This window comes from Eubalaena glacialis, chromosome 14 (assembly GCF_028564815.1).
Source record: "Eubalaena glacialis isolate mEubGla1 chromosome 14, mEubGla1.1.hap2.+ XY, whole genome shotgun sequence".
Classification (NCBI taxonomy): Eukaryota; Metazoa; Chordata; class Mammalia; order Artiodactyla; family Balaenidae; genus Eubalaena; species Eubalaena glacialis.
In genome coordinates this window covers 89,727,055-89,747,779 of record NC_083729.1, presented here as the reverse complement: position 1 = coordinate 89,747,779, position 20,725 = coordinate 89,727,055, and the positions used below count along the sequence as shown (strand labels likewise).

At 40.6% G+C, this 20,725-nt stretch overlaps 1 protein-coding gene across 1 annotated transcript in view; it reads right to left on the bottom strand.

Moving 5' to 3' along the window:
- The window catches only part of SLC9A4 (solute carrier family 9 member A4), a 60,426-nt gene that overhangs the window by 19,561 nt on the left and 20,140 nt on the right, over positions 1-20,725 (bottom strand). Inside the window, exons 3-7 of the mRNA XM_061210896.1 lie at positions 9,409-9,668; positions 7,925-8,142; positions 4,950-5,152; positions 4,272-4,358; positions 502-572 (exon numbers count right to left, since the gene is read on the bottom strand). Coding sequence (XP_061066879.1) covers positions 502-572; positions 4,272-4,358; positions 4,950-5,152; positions 7,925-8,142; positions 9,409-9,668 — 839 coding nt within the window. The remainder of the gene's footprint in view (positions 1-501; positions 573-4,271; positions 4,359-4,949; positions 5,153-7,924; positions 8,143-9,408; positions 9,669-20,725) is intronic.

The window sequence follows — 20,725 nt, the reverse complement described above, 5'->3', positions numbered from 1 at the left end:
TCCAGAAGAGGATGAGTTCTGAAATGTGAGATGTGGTGGAGAAGAGGGCCCCCGGAATCCTTACAGAATAGTTATGCGGGAAGGACCTCCCCCACGATGGAGGAATCTCTTCCCCAGGATCTCTGATGACTCGCCAACCCTCCTTTGCAGCCTCTTGAAGCCTGTCATTCCTTGGTTGTGCTTCTTGTATCACTGGGAAACTTGTCCTTGTTTTAAACTTAAATCTGGCATCTCTAATTTCCACCTGTCAGTTGTACTAGTTTCCTCTAAAGCAACCAAGCCCAAGTTCACTGCTTCCTTCACCTGGTAGCTCTCCATTTCCCAGGACTTCTGCCTGCTTCCTGTATGGCATGGCTCCCAGGCCCTTTATCTTCCTGGCCACCTTCCTCAGGATTCCTTCTAGTTTTATCTTATCCCATCTACCTAGCTTCCAGTGGAAACTTCTGAGGTTCCCCATGTCACATATATCCCTCCTCGGTGGTGAAACCTCTGCCTCCTTACTTGTCTCTCACTTGGTAGTGGCTCCACTGCCCACACACATCTTCAATTCCAGCTTTCAAGTGATCCATCAGCTGCCAAACCAAACACAGAAAAATGATTGCTGATGAAACGTTAACCCTACAAGACACACAAGGAAGGTTAATACACCTTGGAAAACAAAGGGGGCTCTATTTTCCAGGAGCATACCCTCTTTTCTATCACTCTGTTCATGTAACTGATGCTTATAATGCCTTTCCCAGTAACACCACTTAGTTTCACGATGCAAAGGCTCTGTAGGTAATTTCTTTAATAAAGCACATAACTTGCAATGAAAACAAGGTACCTGCTTTGCTTTGAATACTATTTTTCTAGAATGATCTAGGAAATTTCTCAGTACTGAAATCACATGGATATAAAGCCTAATAATTAACTATTCTTTCAATTTCATTGAGAAAGAAAAGAATATGCCAGTATCCAATTTATACAGCTCCTGAAAATATAATTCTACAGGTATTCTATTATAATAGCAACATATAACAACAAAATTTATCTATATGCCTCAATTTTTGTTTTGTTTTGTTTTGTTTGTTTTTTCTTTTTTTTTTGGGGCCGTGCCACGCGGCTTGTGGGATCTTAGTTCCCCGACCAGGTATTGAACCCGTGCCCTCAGCAGTGAAAGCACAGAGTCCTAACCACTGGACCACCAGGGAATTCCCACACCTCAGTTTTTATCTGATCATTTTGTCTCAGTATTTACATTTCACCATCCAAGCCAATTATACTACATTTGCTTTATCTAAATTGTTTATAGGAATTTAGGAAAAAACACAGTCTCTTCATAATTTATTATTTTACAAATAATTTAAATTTGTAATCATTGAAGTTTAACATGGCTTCTAAATTTTTTTTTGCAAAATAGATTAAAATACTAAATTAATTCTGAAATAATTATGTACTCTCTACCAATAATTATACCTTTTTTTGAGAAAAAGAAAAATAAGAAGGGTGAAATATCCAAGTTCTATTGTCTTAGGTATATATCTAATTTCTTAAAATAATGAACAGAGGGGATGAAGATAGAGACAAAAATCTTCAATCGGGTTAAAGCACTACTTATTTTAAAATGCTCACTCCCTATCCCCATCTGTTGAATAGTTTCAAATGGCCTTGAAAATTTTTCATTTGCGTTTCCTGGAATTAAAATTACTTTATTTCCTTAGGTGACTTTGGCCATGAAATTCAGGTCTGACTTTCGAAAGACTTCATCAGTTTCTCCAGTGTTAAAGTTATGGACTTTCAGGCATGAAAGAAACCTCCAAATTATGTGGGCCAATCATCCCCTCCAAGCCTGAATCTCTTGTACAGCAACTATGCCGAGTGTTTCCGGTTATTGCTTGCACACATCCACTTCACCTTTGGGTGAGCCATACAAGCAACTGTCCAAACATTCTTCATTAACAGAGCTGAAGCCTCTCACCCTATGTTTTCCATACATTAGTTCTCATTTCTATTTCCTGTAGCCACATGAAATGCCATCCCTTCAATACTGTGTTGGACTTAAAACAAACTGGCAGAAACCATGATCGACTTCATTTTCACTTTTATCAGAGTTGGATGTTTTCACCAAAACTGCCACTAGGCCATGTCTGCTGAAGTGGAAGCTGTTACCCCTTCTTTATTATAAGTTCAGGAAGAGCAGAAAATCCCATGTTCCATTAGAATAATGATTTCTTTCTTTCTTTCTTTCTTTCTTTCTTTCTTTCTTCCTTCCTTCCTTCCTTCCTTTCTTTTTTACAACAATGATTTTAGAAGCAAGTCAGGCAACTCTGAACATTATTCATCGTGATAATTTTCTGAGGTGTCAACTTGGCTAGGCTACTCCCCTGTTATTATTAATACCCATCTAGACGTTGCTGTGGAAGTATTTGGTAGATAGGATTAAAGGTCACTGATCGGTTGCCTTTAAGTAAGGGATCTTATCCTAGATAATCTGGGTGGGTCTGATTTGATCACTTGAAAGGCCTGAAGAATAAAGCAGAAGAAAATGCCACTTGCTTTTGCCTGAGAGTTCCAATCCACCCTTCCTGATGGCCTGTCCTACAGATTTTGGACCTGCCTCCCCAGCACCCATAGTAGGTGAGCCAATTCCTTACAACAAAGCTCTTAATATATATCTCCTACTAGTTCTGCTCCCTTGTTGAACCCTGACAGGAACACTGCTAGCTTGGACCCAAAAGGGAGAGAGAGAAGATGAAATGAAAGAAAGCTACTGGGCCCCAAATTTTACAGGCAAGAAGCAGGCTGATCAAACTAATAAGCCGCTAGAGTCACAGATGTAGAAAACATACTTATGGTTACCAGGGGGCAAGGAGGGGGGGAGGGATAAATTGGGAGATTGAGATTGACATATACACACTACTATACATAAAATAAATAACTAATAAGGACCCACTGTATAGCACAGGGAACTCTACTCAGTACTCTGTAATGGCCTATATGGGAAAAGAATCTAAAAAAGAGTGGATATATGTATACATATAACTGATTCACTTTGCTGTACACCTGAAACTAACACAACATTGTAAATCAACTATACTCCAATAAAAATTACAAAACAAAACAAAACTAATAAGTCACAAACACCTGCTACTGTTCATGAAAAAAGAACTATGACTCAGAGGGTGGAGGGGAGAACACAGAAGGTGGAGCAAAGAATCATAGAAGATTGTTCCCAGGACTGGAAACCAGGACTGGAAACCCAGGAAGACTTGGAAATTTGCTTGGGGTAGATGACTCCTTTTTTCCTTCCATATTTCCCCCTTTTGGAAAGGGAATATCTATAGCCGTTATCTGATGACTGTCTTACCAGTGCGTTTTGGGAAAAGACGACTTGTTTCTTGAGTTTCACAGGTTCAGAGTGAAGAGGAACTGTGTCTCAGGACGGGTTATACCCAGAGCCTCACCCATCCTTGATTTAGATGGTTGAGATGCTGAGAGTTGGGTCTTTTGAACTCACAAGATGTAGGTGAGATTTTTGGTCTCTGAGTTCATTCTATAGTGGATTGAGGCTTTTGAGATGTTGGGATCGGTTAATGTATTTTGCATGTGGAACAGACATGAGTCTTTGAAGGGCAAAGGACAGATGCAATAGGCAGAATGTATGGTCCCCGAAGACGTCCAGGGTCCTAATCCTGAGGGCCTGCAAATGTTAGTTTTTATTCAAAGAGGAATTAGGATAGCAGATGGATTTAGGCTTGCTATTCAGCTGACCTTATGATAGAGAGAATACCCTAAATTACCCACATGGGCCCAGTATAACCATAAAGATCTTTAATGTGGAAGAGGAAGGCAGAAGCGTCAGTATCAGAGTGATGCAGCATGAGAAAGCCCTGACTGGTCATTGTTGGCTTTGAAGACAGCACGGGTCCACAAGCCGAGGAATGCCAAGAACCTCTAGAAGCTGGAAGAGGCAAGAAAACAGACACTTTCCTAGAACCCCCAGAAAGAAGTGCAGCCCTGCTACATCTTGATTTTATCCCGGTGAAACCCATTGTGAACTTCTGACTTCCAGAACTGTAAGATAATAACTGTAAGATGTAAGCTACTAAGTCTACGATAATTTCCTACAGCAGCACCAGGAAACTAGTACAGTCACTGTTGGTGGAGCTGGAGAGGAAAGAGGCCATGTCTAGTGACATATACACACCTCATCAAAGTTCTAAATCACTCCCATAGGTGACAAAGAGGGAACGTCTTATCAACTTATTAATTATGACCAAGAGATAACTTACACGGGTATGAAGCTCTTCGTTGATGGATTCTTTTTTATTGGTCTTTCTAACATCCAGGTACCTGACCAGAGGGCCGATTGTGATTCCCTAGATCATAAACCACAAAATAAAGCATTTTGTTGTAGTGAAGACTGTCAGGATAGAGAGCAAATCTATTGCAAATTTAGAACTTCCAATTTTAATGTCTTTGTTTTGTACTAGTTTCTCCTCGATAAATGCTCCAGTGTTTACTTTAGTTCTTACTTAATACCTTTACACTCTGCAATAAAAATAGGCCTGATGTCTATAATTTAAAGCAGGGATTTAGTTTCATTCCTTAAAATAACCTCCCATTAGTTTGCTGAGAGCTAATACTATAATAAAAAGTATAATAAAAACTATTATAATAAAAGCTATAAAAAAACTATTTAGTACTAATTGTTATCTCATTTTCAGCAATAGACATTCACCTGTACAAGGGGATATTTTGATTAATATGTTTTATCAATTAAAAGGTCACAAAATGTAGAGGTTACAGGATGACCAAAAACATGATCTAGAAATATTTGGGAATTTAGTTTGGGTATTGGGCACTTGTCTGAAAATCAGATAAAGTGTCCCTTTCTTGGTATTTTACTAATTTAATACACAATCCTGAGAAGAATCGACTTATTTCAAATATGAAAGAAATCTACCAACCTGAATAAATACAGTAAAATATATAACTACTAGAGTAGCAGTGACAAACATTTTCTTCCTAGGAAAAAGAGACAGAGGAAGCAAAAATGCAAGTGAAAAACTTCCAGCTCCTCGGACACCACTGTAGAAAATTATGCACTGGTCCTTGATGGAGAAGGGGAAAGTCCGAAACTGGTTACTGATATAGAAGAGAGCAAACACGCCTAGAAGGGGGGAAATACGTATTAGAGCAGAGGGTCACGAATGAGGAGACACAGCAGCGTTAGTATACCCAAGTCGTGTGCATGTGCCCACAAAACAAGGGAACCTAATTCCATCACACCCATGGCAGTCCATCCCAAACAGAACAGCTTACAAAACTTTTTACTTCTTGGGTAGTTGTGAGACAGCAGTGCTTCAAGTCAGAAGTGTTCTCTGGTAGTTTCCCAGCATGACTGCCTCTGTGTGTGTGTGTGTGTGTGTGTGTATTTAAAGTAATAAATCTTGATACTTTTGATATAAGAAATGGTATATATTTTCTAATCTATTTTATAAATTTTGCTCCGCCTTTCAAAACCAAGAAAAGCAAGGGTATCACTTGGAGGGTAGAAGCATTTTTATCAGCTCATACTCTCACTGGGTCAGCAGAGGAGGTGTGTGATTTTGAAGGTGAGATGAGCCCTCGCAGTGCCTGGGGTCTCTGCAGGTGAGCAGATCTTTTGTGGTTGGTTTGGTTCTTCTTGAGGCTCAATGCAGAAAAGAAAGGAAGTTGGCAAGGGGTCCAAGGCGGGGCTTCTTACTGTCAGTAAGTGGAAGGTGGAGGGCAGGAGAGCTTGCTGAAAACACACAGGTGTTTTCTACCACATTGGTTTTTCATCCCCACGTGGCTGAGCTGCCACCCATGCAGTGGTTCCTAGTGAGAAAGGTCCCTTCACTGATGCACTGACTCATCAAAGCAGAGGTTTCCCTGGAGAACAATAAACCTCTCGGTATCCTCATGTGGTTTCTAATCTCACAGACATCACAGCAAGCATCACTGACATGAACTCTACTGCCCTGTAGATCCCCACAGTATTAGAACTGAAAAGGACCTAACAAATTTGTCCACACCCACTGTTTTGTGGTTGGGGAAGAAGCTTTTGAGTAGTTAACTGTCTGTCCAAGGTCAAATAGCTAGTTAGTAACAGTGATAGGACTTGATGTGACATTATAAATTTATATCAGAGTACCCTTAATTCTTTTCTCGCCTGAAGACCCAACAGGCACATATATTCAGTTACTTTTATGAATATTTTAAATATTTCTACATTCTTGTTATTCTTTCCTAGCATCCTCTGATAGCAGGGACACTGACAGTGCAGGAAACAGTAAAATTTAATTTTTCTCATTTTGTTTTGTTTGTCCCGGCTCCTCCACGGGCTAGTCCTATGACCTTGGGCAAAAGTCAATCTTTTCATGTACGCAGTCTTCTCACCTGCTTTCTGGAGGTACTGAGTACTTACACCGGAAGGTGGACGTAAGGTTTAATAATTTAATATCTATGAATAACATAAAGCCCGACCTTCTATGTTATAAGCCTTCATGAGTGTGAACTATTCTTAGCTACGATGAGTCAGGCAGGAGTGGGAGAGCTGGACGCTGACACCTGGCTCTGTCCCTCGCTGTGATGTGGCCAAGTCATTCTCCTGGGAACTGTTACATCATTTCCCTCGGATGCAAAATGAAGGAGCTGGGTGGCTGGTCACCAAGGGTGAAGCATCGTGAGGTCTCCCCAACATTAATCTCCCAGCTGGTTTCTATGCTTGTTGGCTGGGCGGAAGCTCTGAGGTGGTGCTCCTCTTGACATTAACCCTCCTCTCCTGTAGATCCCCACAGTATTAGAAGTGAACGGGACCTACGAAATCTGTCCATACCCACCATTCTGTGGTTGGGGAAGAAGATTTTGAGTAGTTAACTATCTGTCCAAGGTCAAACAGCTAGTTAGTAATACTGATAGGACTTGTGAGATTATAAATTTATATCACAGAATCCTTAATTCTTTTCTCTCCTGGAGACCCAATAACACATATATTCAGTTATTTTTATGAATATGTTTAATATTTCTACATTCTTGTTATTCTTGCCTAAATCCTAAAAACCATTCTAAATTTAGAAGGGATATGTTCACGATGAGTTCTGAGCCATTTCTCCTAATTTCTCTTTGAGCAATTGGCTTGAAAATACTGATCCAAGTCATGCAAAAAAATGCTTCAGATATTGGTTAAAGTCATTTAAAAATATAATCGCTTCTAATCAAAAGGTAAAGCATATCTTGTAGTTCAGTACTGAGTGTTCTTTCTAGCTCCAGAAACATAAATATACAAGTTAAATTAAAAGCCATTAGTCAAGACACCTCGTGTTTTTAAATTAGGCATATTTTATAGGGTTGATACCAGTTACATTGTAGAGTTGCCTTTACTAAGCACTTTTCAAAAATAGAGATTCACTTCCTTTGTTTTCTATATATCACACTCAACCCTTGACTAAAACCACCTGTAATATTTAGGAGACTGTTTTCTAACAGTACTTGCCTTACAAAGACTACAGTTTGTGAGATCTCACTTTTCCTGTCACAAAAGTATAAAAGAAAGCCCGCAGTTTATAATCTGTATCTGATTTAAGGTGCAAGAACTCATAAACTGGCAAAGAAGTGGAGAGCAAGGGATAAATGTACGGAGTTATATTTAAATGTGTAGATGTGAACGTTTTCTCTCAATTAAAAAAAGGTGCTCCTCCTCCAGCCTTGCTTCAGTGCAGAACCTTATTGGCCAGTAATTATTCTGAACGGATTGAGGAAGCAAAGGAGAACATTCCTGGTCACTGCAAGGTACCCAAACCCCCCTAACCAGTAAAACCAGTTGGCATCACCTCATTACTTATGCTTTAACCTTGCAGGAAGGAATAAGAAAAATAAAAAAAGAAGCAGGTGGGACTCTCCGGGCCCTGCTGTGTCTTACTGATGGCTCTCCAGATCAGGCAGAAGGCCAGGGTGAAGCAGACGAAGGCCCAGTTCCACTCATGGTTCTTCCCAATGGTGGACACGCCCATGAAGATGAAGATCAGGGTCTCGCTGACGCTGCTTAGCATCTTCATGAAATACTTGATGGTTGTGTAGGATGTCTGGGACACATTTTCTTCGACATACTTTTTCATTGTCACTGCACAGGCTGTGATTCTGCAAAAGGAAAAGAGTCTCAGGGAGAAGCCACAAGACCTTGCCCCTCATTGGAGAGTCCTCCCTATTGGTGATGGCACAGAGACACAAATCCTGTTTTTATCCAGAGAGAACATCTTCTCCAGTCCTCTTTCTGGCTGCAGGTTTTTCCTGAGATTTTCTTTCTTCCTCTTCTTCCTCCCTAAGGGGTCTGTGCAAGTTGAGTGTGGTGGGGAAGGTGGGCATGACATGGTTTTCCCGCAACAAAATGGCACACAATTCACGCACGAGCCAGAAGCAGGACTGTTTTTATTTTGCTCCCTCCACCCCCATCATGAGCTTTGTCAGCCCCACCTCGTACTCTCTACTTCACCTGCCTTAAACCAAAATAACCCAGTGCAGTTACCTAGAAAGAATACTTCAGCGAGACCCCCTCAGGTTGTAATGTTTCCTACAAAATTTTAATGAGAAATTTTTCCTTTAAAATGTTTTGTTCTAGAGCCACTTAGCAAGTCTGGATGGGAAAGAAAGAACTTTGCCTGTTCTTAGTAGTTTGTTCACTTTTAAGGTGGGAAAATGATGAGTGCCTAGACTTAACACTATTGTATTTAATTAAGATAAATATTTCTATACAATAACATTGTGCCCAAGTGGCTGGGTATGAGGATGATGTCATAAAGAAGGCAACATGATCAGATAGAATAAGCCAAGTTGAGAAGCCTCATTCCAAGATCTACACAAGGATAAACATTTCAAAAATATTTTCATTAGGAAAAAAAATCTGGATTTCTAGTCTTATCCCATCTACCTAGTTTCACTCCACACTGACCGGTCCTGGAGCTGTGATGGGATTTGAGGGAAATAGCAGAGGGCAGAGCCCAGGAATGATAGTAGCTCATGGCATGCTTCCCTTTAACTTTAAAATAATGCATTTTTCAAGGAAAAAAATAACGACTGAAGTGAGACTTTAACCTTGAACCTCCCCCAGCTCTTTGCACCAGCTTTTCTGAGCGTTATAAATTGACCTTATAATTGCTATGCAGGAAAATCACCAGAACAGAGCAAAAGCAAATGCTGGAGAGAACATTTGTTTGGCAAAGGACCTGAATTGGATTTTGCAAAAGTTCAAAAAACCTGAATCCTGAAACGCTTTTGAAGATTAGCTTTAGGAGTCAGGCCTTTCGCAAAGGCTGGTCCACAAGATGTGGTCCTAAACTCTCTTTTTTTTTTTTTTTTTTTCTAAACTCTCTTTTATTGGATGAGAGTTGGTCCTTGGTTTGTACTCACGCCAGGATGCCAGAGAGATAGAGCGTCTCAGCCGCTAAGTAGGACAAGTAGCTGAACATGAAGACGATGAGGGGTTCAATCGCGGAGATGTTCTGAGTGAAACGTGTGATAAACGCAGAAATGAATCCAAAAATGACGCCGAAAAACACTCCCCCGCACCCCACAATAATGAATCGGGCACATCCAGCCAAAATGTCCACAGGTTCTATGTCTTCAAATTTATGCATCTTTGTGAAGGCGATTAATATGTTATATAAGACCTAGACAAAAAGAAAATGAAAAAAGAAAAGTAGACATGAATTAGAAATGAGAAACAACTTACACACAGATTCCTAACTTTGTGTCTAGTTAAATAATACACCACAAAAATTACATAACAAGAAATATTAACACGGCTGCCTAACATTTAAATGCCTTCCAAATAATTTACATTTATTCAGTTTCTCTGAGTAAGAATTATAACACTCACAGCTTTCAGTCACTGAGCACCTACTGCGTGCCGGTCTCTTCACTAAGCTCTGTGTCATTATCAATCGATTTCCTCTGGCTCCAGATGCACCCTTCAACAAAGGCTTGGTAATATACAATGACATTCCTTTATTTCTCCTTTAAAATGAGCACCACGTGAAGCTTGCTTAACTGAGGGGCATTTCAAGAGGTAGGGGCTTCCTGCAACTTCCGTGGGAGGGATGAGAGTCAACCATGTGGGCGTGAGAACTTCCAGGGGGTCCTGTCAGGGCCACAGGGCCTGAAAGTGGTCCCTCTGCCACCCTGCATCCTCCACCTGACTGATGAACTATCCACACACCTCTTGACACACGACAAAAAAGCCCCAGCATGGCCCTGGTGCAGCATGCCTGTGGCCAGGGGTCCACCTCAGCAGCCTTGCCTCTGTGAACCCAGCCATGCAGCCTGCTGGCCCCTCTTGAGCCCAGGCTCCCGCTGCCTGGTGCCACTGACTGCAGAAGACTGCTCCCTGTCTGCCCTCCTTGCTCGCCCATCAAGTCCAGACCAGCTCTAGCTTGGCTAAATCAGCCGGCTTCTCTGCTGTCCAGTGGCCCATCCACACCTTCTCCAGGGAGATCAGAACCCCTTCCAAGTTCGTCCTCCTTTGGGGGTCATCCCTCAGCCCTAGGGTACCCTAAAAAGTTCTCTTATGTCTCGTAGCTATTCCTTTATTATAGTTAATAATTTTGATATTAAAATTTCTCTGTTTAACCTACGGTGTGCTTTCTCTTTCTTGGTTGGACCCCACCTGCTTTCCATATACAGCATCTCATTAGAATCCCCCAAACGACTCCAGTCCGTGTGATACACACTCCCAATTTTCCTACTATTTCTCTGCTTATTTCCACATTCACATGAAGCTGCAGGGATCGATTTATCGCTATTTCATGCCACTTGGCAACCCAGAACTTGGACTGAACTTCTGAAAAGTGGCAGCCTGCCACACAGTGAGACACATAAACAGGTAAAGTAAGATCAGTGCAGGAAATGAAGACCTTTGAGACCCCCAGACCCTGAAGGGTCCTGCTAAACCACAGCACACACCTATCAACTTCGCTTAGACCAAGACAAAATTAGAGCAGGGGCAGAAGTTAAACTCAAGGAAACCACGTCCGTGATGGTATTCTGTGTGCTGAAGAACTGCAGCAGTGCTGTGGGCCCTCCAGCGCGGGTAGGTCTATGCCCCATTCATTCCCTCTCCTCCCTCACACTCCGCTCTCCCCTCACCTCTGGGCATCATCCCGCACTCTGCCTCCCGCTCACTCCCTCTCCATCCCCAATTCGTTTTTCCTGACAGAGACACTCAGCGGCCCCTCTGTTCTTCAGGGTGCCCTGACAGCATTTGGATTCTGCTTTGGCTTCACCCCCAGGGCTTACCAGACTGCTAGCTGCCCTGTGCTCATGCTGACCCCTCAGCCACGGTCTGCTACCTGCAGACAGCTGCAGCCATTTCTTCCCAGGTCCCCTTCCCAGTCCTGGCCCCTCCAGGTCCACTTGGTGCATGGCCTCTGCTGACTTCCCATGACATCACCTTTGTGATTGAAGATCAATGTTTTCCCACGGAGAGGCTGGCAATGAACCATCACCTGCAAATGGTCCCTAGGCTGCTATCTTGTTCATGTTCATGATCATAAACTGTCAGGGTGCATTTAAAACAAAGCCCCCCTTCATCTCATTTGCACTCTCTAGTCAACAGAGAGAAGCAGAAGAACCAGCTAGTCTGTGAGGATGAGCATCTCTGCTCTTGGGTGACCCGGAGCCATGAAGGAAACTCTTTATACACTTGTTGCTATCTGTTTGCACATGAAAATGAAGAGTCTTATCCAGCCCAGCATTTGGCTTTGGAATGTGAGTTGGCAGAGAGGACCAGTCCTCAACGTAGCTCAGGTGTTACCAACCTCCATCTAGGATGCTTCATCTAGTGAACCTTGTTGATGGAGGGGAGGGAACACGAGGAGGGCACGCAATGACCCCTCTGCTCATGTGTTCTTGGTCCTCGTGCCCCTCTCCAGAGCAGCTTTGTCACATTGCCTTCTATGTTAGCTCCCTAGGGCTGCTGTGACAAAGTACCACAAACTGGGTGGCTTAATTCAGCAAACATTTATTTTCTCACTGCTCTGGAGGTTAGAAGTCTAGAATCAAGGGGTGGACAGGATCATGCCTCCTCTGAAGGTGCTGGGGGGACACAATCTGGAAAGCATGCCTTGGCTTGTGGACACATCAATCCTGTCTCTGCCACTGTCTTCATATAGTCTTCCTTGGGTGTGTCTCCCCTGCATCTTCACATTGCCTTCTTATAAGGACACCAGTCATTGGATTTAGAGCCCACCTTAATCCAAAATGAGCTCATCTTAACTAATTATATCTGCAAAGAACTGTTTCCAAATAAGATCATATCCTGAGGTTCTGGGTGGACATGAATTTTGGAAGGGACTCTATTGAACCCAATGCAGCTTTTGTAGCCAAAATGATCTTACAATGCAATTAACTTGTAAAATAGGCTAGAAGATCTTAGTTATGTATCCTTTCAGGGCACAACTTCATTTTGAATAAGACCCTAATCTAGGGCTTGTCCTCCAAATGGATCCATTATGCTTCTTTGGAGAGCCCAGGACACATGTTTTTCTGTGTCTGGATTAGTTCCCAATTTTTAGTGTACAATAATTATCAGCCAGTAACCTACAAACTCGCTTAGGTAAGGGAAAGTGGACAGATTATAAACAGGCTTGTTTCTTATCCCAAAGAGATGTTTCCAGTGAATTTTCTGGAAGAAGGAGAATCTGGGGAAGGTGAAAAAGAAGAATCAGGGAGCTTGGTGCAAATTGGCCCAAGCAAGGACTCACACACACACACACACACACACACACACACACACACACACGCGCGCACCCCCGCGCCATGAGCATTGCCAATTTCTGAAATTAGGAAAGGGATTACTTTAAAAAAAAGAGAGAGAGAGACTTGTCGAAATCTCAAACCAGAGTTAAGAATACACATACTGAAGTGCAGAAATTTTGGAAAATATAAAAGTACAAAGGAACCTCCCCCCATACAAAAATGTTACTTACTATTTCCCGAGAAAACCACTATAAACATTGTGTGTGTGTGTGTATATATATACACACACACATATATGTATATATACATATATATGCAATATTATATATAATATAATATCTCAGCCAAAGACCTAGTGTGGCAAGGTTACTAAGGCAGGTCCATTTCTGGAAGGTGCGGGACTCCTCTGATGGGTGTCCTTAGCCTGAAGACTCCTGATGGGCTTGATAAACTCTTGTAGAAATGTATCCAGTTTCCCTCCATCCCTCTCTTTCCCCTGGGGTCACTCTGTTCTCCCTTCTCCCTGAACTCCAATCCCATTTTCTCTGGCAAGAGTTTCCCCTATAAATCTCTTGCACATCTAACGCCCTCTGTGTGTCTGACGCATGGACGGCCTGAACAATATCTAGCTGTCTCATTGTGTATCAACCATATTTTACAAAACTGCTGTAATATGGGTCAATTTTATTTAAGCAAAGTGAAGCCATGTTCTAAGAAAAATCTTGGCTGAGTGTTTGCAAGAAAATTGTGATTTATGGTTTCAAAACAAATCCAAAAGAACTTTAGTGGTTGTATCCCAACTCAGTGAGTTGGTTTAGTTCAGTTTCACCTACTGTCTGACCTCGGAGCAACCCACACATGGGTCTTAGAAGCCCTGGGTGTTGCACCTTTGGAGCTGTGCTCATGTTCCAAGGAGCCAGATGCTTGCACAAGACTCAAAAAAGGCGAGTTTGAATGAGTTTAATTGGGACCTGGGAGTTTATTTGACTCTCAAACCCAGAGGAAACTCAGGGAATATGATTGAGACTCAAAGATTTGCATGTTGAGGCCACAAATGAAAACTCTTTTGCATAGCTCTCCAGATTATAAGTAGCTACCCCGTCTGTTCCTAGGGCCTGGGAAAGTCAACGGGGCCAGGCCTGTCCCCGGACACCAGTGCACCCTGCCAGGAAGAGGCCATGGCAGTTTCAGAAGCTAAAGTAGTACATATAATTAAGAAGACTACATTTACAGACACAATCCATATGACTGCATGAAAAACAATTCTTATCTTTCAAATTATACGGCTCTGGATGTCATTATGGTTGTGAAAGATTTTCTTTGGACTTCCTTCAAATCACAATCATGTGTGTGTATTTTTTACATATTGAAAGGAAAAACTCAACCAATGCTAAAGCTCAAACACATCCTTGGCACTAAGGGAAAACAAGATTAGATTTACCCTCTTCACTCAGTGGGGAGGTGCAATATTGGGACATAATAAGAAATATATATTTTGTCTTTGTCCCCAGTAGCTGGCACAGAGTTCCTAAAAATCTTGTAATTCCCTAAGTGGTACGGATGAGAGGAGCATCTTTGTTATTTGTAATGAGCCCCTTTCAGCCACTCCTGAGTTTACGTTAATGAGGTGACTCTTGCCTGGGTTTCACCCCACCCACACCCTGCCCCAAGGAGGGGGACTGGTTGCCATAGGAACCAGCCAAGTGAGTAAAGGGTTGTAACTTTCATCCCCACCCCCTAACCTCCAGGAAGGGGAGAAGGGCTGGAGCTTGATTTCAATAAACAGTGGCCATGGGGGAGAATGGATACATGCATAGGTATGGCTGAGTCCCTTTGCTGTGCACCTGAAACTATCACAACATTGTTAATCGGCTATATTCCAATATAAAATAAAAAGTTAAAAAAAAAATCAGTGGCTAATAAATTAATCAGTCATGTCTACGTAATAGAACCACCAGAAAAACCCAAACAACGGGGTTCAGAACACTTCCAGGTTGGTGCTAGGAGGGCGGTGCCCCTGATGAGGACACGGAAGCTCTGCACCCCTTCCCACGTACCTCGCCCTATGCATCCCTTTCATTCGGCTCTTCCTGAGTTGCATCTTTTCTAAGAAATGGGTCATAGAAATTAAACTGGTTTTCTGAGTTCTATGAGCTGCTCTAGCAAACTGTCAAACCTGAGGAGGGGTTGTGGGAACCCCCGATTTTACAACCAGTCAGTCAGACATATGAGAGGTCCAGTCTTGGAACTGGTGTCTGAAGTCGGGGAGTCTTATGGGATTGAGCCCTTAGCCTGTGGGGTTTTGGGGTTTGTGCTAATTCTGGGTGGTTAGTGTCAGAACTGATTTAAATTGTAAGACACCAAGCTGGTATCTGGAGAGTTGGAGAACTAGTTGGTATGGGAAAAAACACGCACACATTTGGTGTCAGACATGATGCTGTAAAAAAAAAAAAAACCGGTTCAGAGAAGTCTCAGAAAATTGTCCTTTCCTGTTACCTTTAACAAGCTCACCAACCTCCCAAGATCATAGTACTGGTAACCCTTTATGGATACCACTGTAAAAGTTTGCAAAGCCCTTTCAACACACAGAATGATGACCAAGGACAGCAGCCCACCACCCAAGCCTTAGCAGAGGTGGAGAGTGGATTTCAAATGTGCTGATATTTCTTTCTTGATCAATTTTATTGAGGAATGATTTACATATGATAAGCTGCATCTAAAACAAATGAATTCTGGCCACTGTATACACCCATAATATAACCACAGTCAAGATCTAGAACAATTCCACAAACCCAGAAAGGTTCTTCATTCCTTTTTAAAAGTCCATCCCTCCCTCCAACCCTGACACCAGGAAACCACCATTCTACTGTTGTCACCATAGATTAATTTTTATTTATATAAATTGAATAATAAAGTACAGGCTCTTTTGTGTTTGGCTTCTTCAACTCAGCAGTTGTTGTTACAGGGATCAGTGGCTCATTCCTTTTTATTACTGAGTAGTATTCCACTATATGGCTAAAGCACAATTTGTCCATCCATTCAGTTGTTGAAGGACATTTGTTTCCTGCTTCTGCCCACCACCCAGCTTTTGCTCTTGGAATATTGCTGCTATGAACATTCACGTACGACTCTTTTGCATAGACTTATGTTTTCATTTCCCTTGGATATACAGGAGTAGAATGGGTAGGCAGCGCTGTAGATACAAGTTAAAAATGTAAGAAACTGCTGTCTACATCTATACAGGCTGCTATAATAGAATACCATAGACTGGGTGGCTTATATACAACAGAAATTTATTTCTCACAATTCTGGTGGCTGCCAAGTCCAAGATCAAAGCACCAGCAGATTCAGTGGTGAAAGCCCATTTCCTGGTTCTTAGATAGCTGTCTTCTCGCTGTGTTCTCACATGGCAGAAGGGGCAAGGGAGCTCTCTGGGGTCTCTTTTATGAAGACACTAATCCCATTCATGAGGGCTCCACTCTCATGACCTAATTGCCTCCCACAGGCCCCACCTCCAAATACCATCACATTGGGGATTAGATTTCAACATATGAATTTCCGGGGGACACAGATGTTCAGTCTGTAGCAACTACCAAATTGTTTTCCAAAGACATTGGATCGTTTTCCATTCCTACCAGGAATGTATGAGATTTCCAGTAGTTCCATATCCCATCAACTCTAGCCACTCTGATGGGTGTATAGCTGTATTTCATCATGATTTTAATTTGCATTTCCCTGATTACTAAAGATGTTGAGCATATTTTCGTGCACTTATTGACCACTTATATACCATCTTTTATGATGTACCTGTTCAAATATTTTACTCCTTTTTGAGTTATAAAATTTTTTACATATCCTGGATGTCTTTTATACATGCATGATGAATACTCTCTCCCATTTTGTGGCTTTCTTTTTGTTTACTTAATAGTGTATTTTGAAAAGCAAATTTTTTTTTCTTTTGATACGAACCAGTTTATTCCCTTTTTTCTCTTGTTTGTCCTTTTTCTGTCCTTTGCCTACTCCAACATCGTAAAGATTTTTTCCTGTGTTTTCTTCCAGGAGATTCATAATTTTAGCTTTTACATTTAGTCTATAATACATTTTGTGGTAATTTTTGAATTTGGTTTGAGGTAAGGAGTAATTTCCATATTTTCCCGCATGGATATCCAGTTATTTCAGCTCCAGGTCTTCCTTTCCCATTGAACTACCTTGGTCCCTTTGCCAAAAATCAGTTGACCATATATGTGTAAGTCTATTTCAGACTCTCCATTCTCTTCCACAATGTCACGTCTATTGTTTAATCAATATTGTAACTTTGTACATTAAAGCAAGTTTTCAAATAAGTCTTCTGTCGTTGTTCTTTTTAAAAATTCCTTTGTGTATTCTATGTCATTTGGATTTCCAGTAAGATTTTAGGATCAGACTGTCGATTTGATTTCTACAAGAAAAAGTCTCCTGGGATTTTGATTGGGATTTTATTGACTCTATAGATCAATTGGGAGAAAACTGACCTCTTAATAATATTGAGTCTTCCATTAACAAACATGATGTTATTTAGATCTTTAAATTCCTGTCAGCAATGTTCTATAACATTCAGTGAAATGGTCTCACACAACTTTGTTGAACTTCTAAGTACTTTTGTTTTGACAGTACTTATAAATGGAATCTTAACATTTCCTTTTGACACTAGTATTTAAAGTTGTTTGCCACTACTGTATTAAAGTTTTTTGATTTTTGTTACATTAACTTTATATCCCATGGCCTTGTTAAATTTACTTATTAACTCTAGTAATTGTTTTATAGACCCCTTAGGATTTTCTACATAAACCATCATGTCATTCACAAATAGAGACATATATATTATTTCATTAGTGATCTTGTCTTTATGCTTTTTTCTAAAAATAGACGTGTTGAGAGTGAAGTGTTGCCTTGATCCTGACCTTAGAAGAAAAGTGTTTGATATTTAACCTTTAAATGTGATGTTAGCTGTAGGTTTTTCATAAATATCTTTTATCAGGTTGAAGAAGTTATTTATTCTTTCTACCTTGCCAGGAGTTTTTATCATAAGCGGGTGTTGAATTTTGTCAAATGGTTTTCTGCATCTAGTGATACAATCACTTATTCCACTGAATTGCATTAATAGACTTTTCTCCATGTTAAAGAAACTTCTATTTCTGGAATGTATTTACCTTATGTGGCCATGACTTATTATCCTTTTTATATATTGCTGAATTTGATTTGCTAATGTTTTAAGTATATTTTAGTCTATATTCATTCTGTAATTTTCTTTCTTTGCATTATCTTTGGGTATCAGGGTAAAGGTGGCTTCAAATATGAGTTGAAAAGTGATCACTCCTATTTTTGAAAGCGTTTATGAAGAATAAGTATTAGTTTTTCCTTAAGATACAGGCAAGATGTCTTATATCTTTTAATTTATTATTTATTCTATTATTATCATTTATTATTATTTTTACTATTGCCTTTATTTTACTTACTTTAGATTTACCTTGCTCTCCTTTCTTTAGTTTGAAGAAATTACCTGAAGAAGTAGAACATATGTCATTGATTTTAGAACTTTAAAGTCTTTACTATAAGCATTTAAAGCCATAAATTTTCCTCTGGTACATCATTACCATTTGTTAATTGTACTTTTTAATTTCCTTTGTAATTTCTTGTTTGAATCACGGATTATTTAGAAGTGTATTGTTTAATTTCCAAATATTGGGATATTCCTTAATGTAATTTATTTTTAATTTAATTCTGCTGGGGACAGAGAGCACACTCTGATTGCATGGCTTCTAAGTCTATTGAGGCTTTTTTTTACAGTCAAATATGTGGTCATTTTTGATGAACATGGTATTTGAACTTGAAAAAAATGTACAGGTTGTAGTTGCTGGGCACAGCGCCCTATAAATATCAGTTAGGATAAGGTGGTTGATGGTGTTCAGCTCCTTTGTGTCTTGCTGACATTTTGCCTATTTGTTCTGTCATTTTCTAAATGAAAAGTATTAAAACTCTTGCTGTGATTGTGGAATTGTCATTTCTTTCCTTTAAATTTGTCCATTTTTATTTCATGGCCCTACTACTGGGTGCATGCATAATTGCACATCCATATGCAAATGCATAATTGTTAGGTGTTCTTGATGAATTCACATTTTTTTGTCACTATGAAACATCCCTCTTTATCTTTGTAAAATTTTCTACCTTTGCGTCTATTTTAATTGACATTAATATAACCACACCAGCATTCTAATGCCTGGTCTACCATATGTCTGGTATAGCTTTGCATCCATTTATTTTCAGCTTATCTGCATCTTTATAGTTGTGTTTCCTGCAAATAGGATGTACTTGGGTCTTGCTTTATAATCAATTCTGATAATCTCTGACCTTTAATTGGAGTGTTTAGTCTACTAAGATTTAGTATAATTATTGTCATGCTTGGATTTAGATCTACCATTTTATTACCTGTTTTCTCTTTTCCTCCTCTGGTTTTGTTCTTTTCCTGCATTCATTTTGATTATTTGAATACTTTTTAGAATTCTTTTATAATTTTATTATTGGCCATACCTCTTTCCATTATGTTCACTGGCACTCTACAATATAACATTCTTAACTTTTTACAGGACACTCTGGGTTAACATTATACCACTTCACATAAATAAAGAAAACTTATAACCATGTAGGTTCATTAAACGTACTGACTTTTAACTATCTTTAAGAACTGGAGTGAAAAAGCTCTTCACAATATTAAATCTCCTGGATTTCTTTGACACTGAGAGCTGATAGCTTAACGATAACTGATTGCATACTTCTGACTAGCAATCCTCCTAGACTTGATAACCACAGTCCCCACCATGCTCTTGGCTCCTTGTAAGGGTAACATCTATGACAAAGCATCTGAGGAGGAGGAGGAGCCTTGTGTGGCTACAGTACTTTCAACCAGAGACCTCTCATTCAAGAACAGGAGTTGACAGACCCTTGAGAAATGTGTTCATAGACTAGGGACCATGAAGTAGCTTGAGGTGAAACACTCTGTCCAGTTATGAGCCGTAGCAGCCATGTCTTCTGAGAAGTATGGAGATAATGGACCAGGAGTGGATGAACAGAGAAGTCCAATGAGGCAGATTAAGAGATTATGAGGGGCCATAAAGAGGGACGGGTTATGAGCACCAAAAAACTGTGAATAATAAAAACTAAGGAGTAGGGGACAGATGATGGAGGAGATTATGTGGAAGCTACTTGGAGAGGGAAGAGAAATGCAAAGATCTGCAAAAATGCAGCAGAGTCTGAGCAAGTGGCCAAGTTGCATCTATGGTGGGGCTCTGGAGTAAGAATATGATAGTTATTAGCACTGTTCACCCAGTATTTCTTTTCCTTCAAGGCATCTGATAGGACTGCATGTCCAGCCTCTACCATGTGACTCTGCCTGGCCAAATTTTGTGTTTAAATGAGTTTTGAGCAGAAACGATGTGTCCTTTATGGGATTGGGCATTTGTTTGCCGAGGTGAGGCTTTCCATGCATCTTCTCTCCTTCCCTCTGGCACAGAGACCGGCAGTGCTCAATACGGTGGCTGCTCTATAAGCCCAGATCCTGACGAATAGAATGGAATGGAATGGAATGGAATAGAATAGAATAGAATAGAATAGAATAGAATAGAATAGATAGAGGGCTCTGTTGGCCAATAGAAGACAAGAAGTGTAAGTAAGAAATATACCTTTGTTGCTGTAGGCCACTGAGGTTTGGAGGGATGTTTATTACCAGAACATAACCTGGTCCATCTTGACTGTAAGATAAGATCTGAAATCACTAAAACCAACTAGGTTCTAGTTACAGCCTTTGTGAGACCCCTCGTAAAGCACTTCCTATTCCTGGGTTACTGCGGGGTCTTCTATGGGCTGAATTATGTCCCTCAAAATTCATATGTTGAAGTCTTGGGCTTCCCTGGTGGCTCAGTGGTTAAGAATCCGCCTG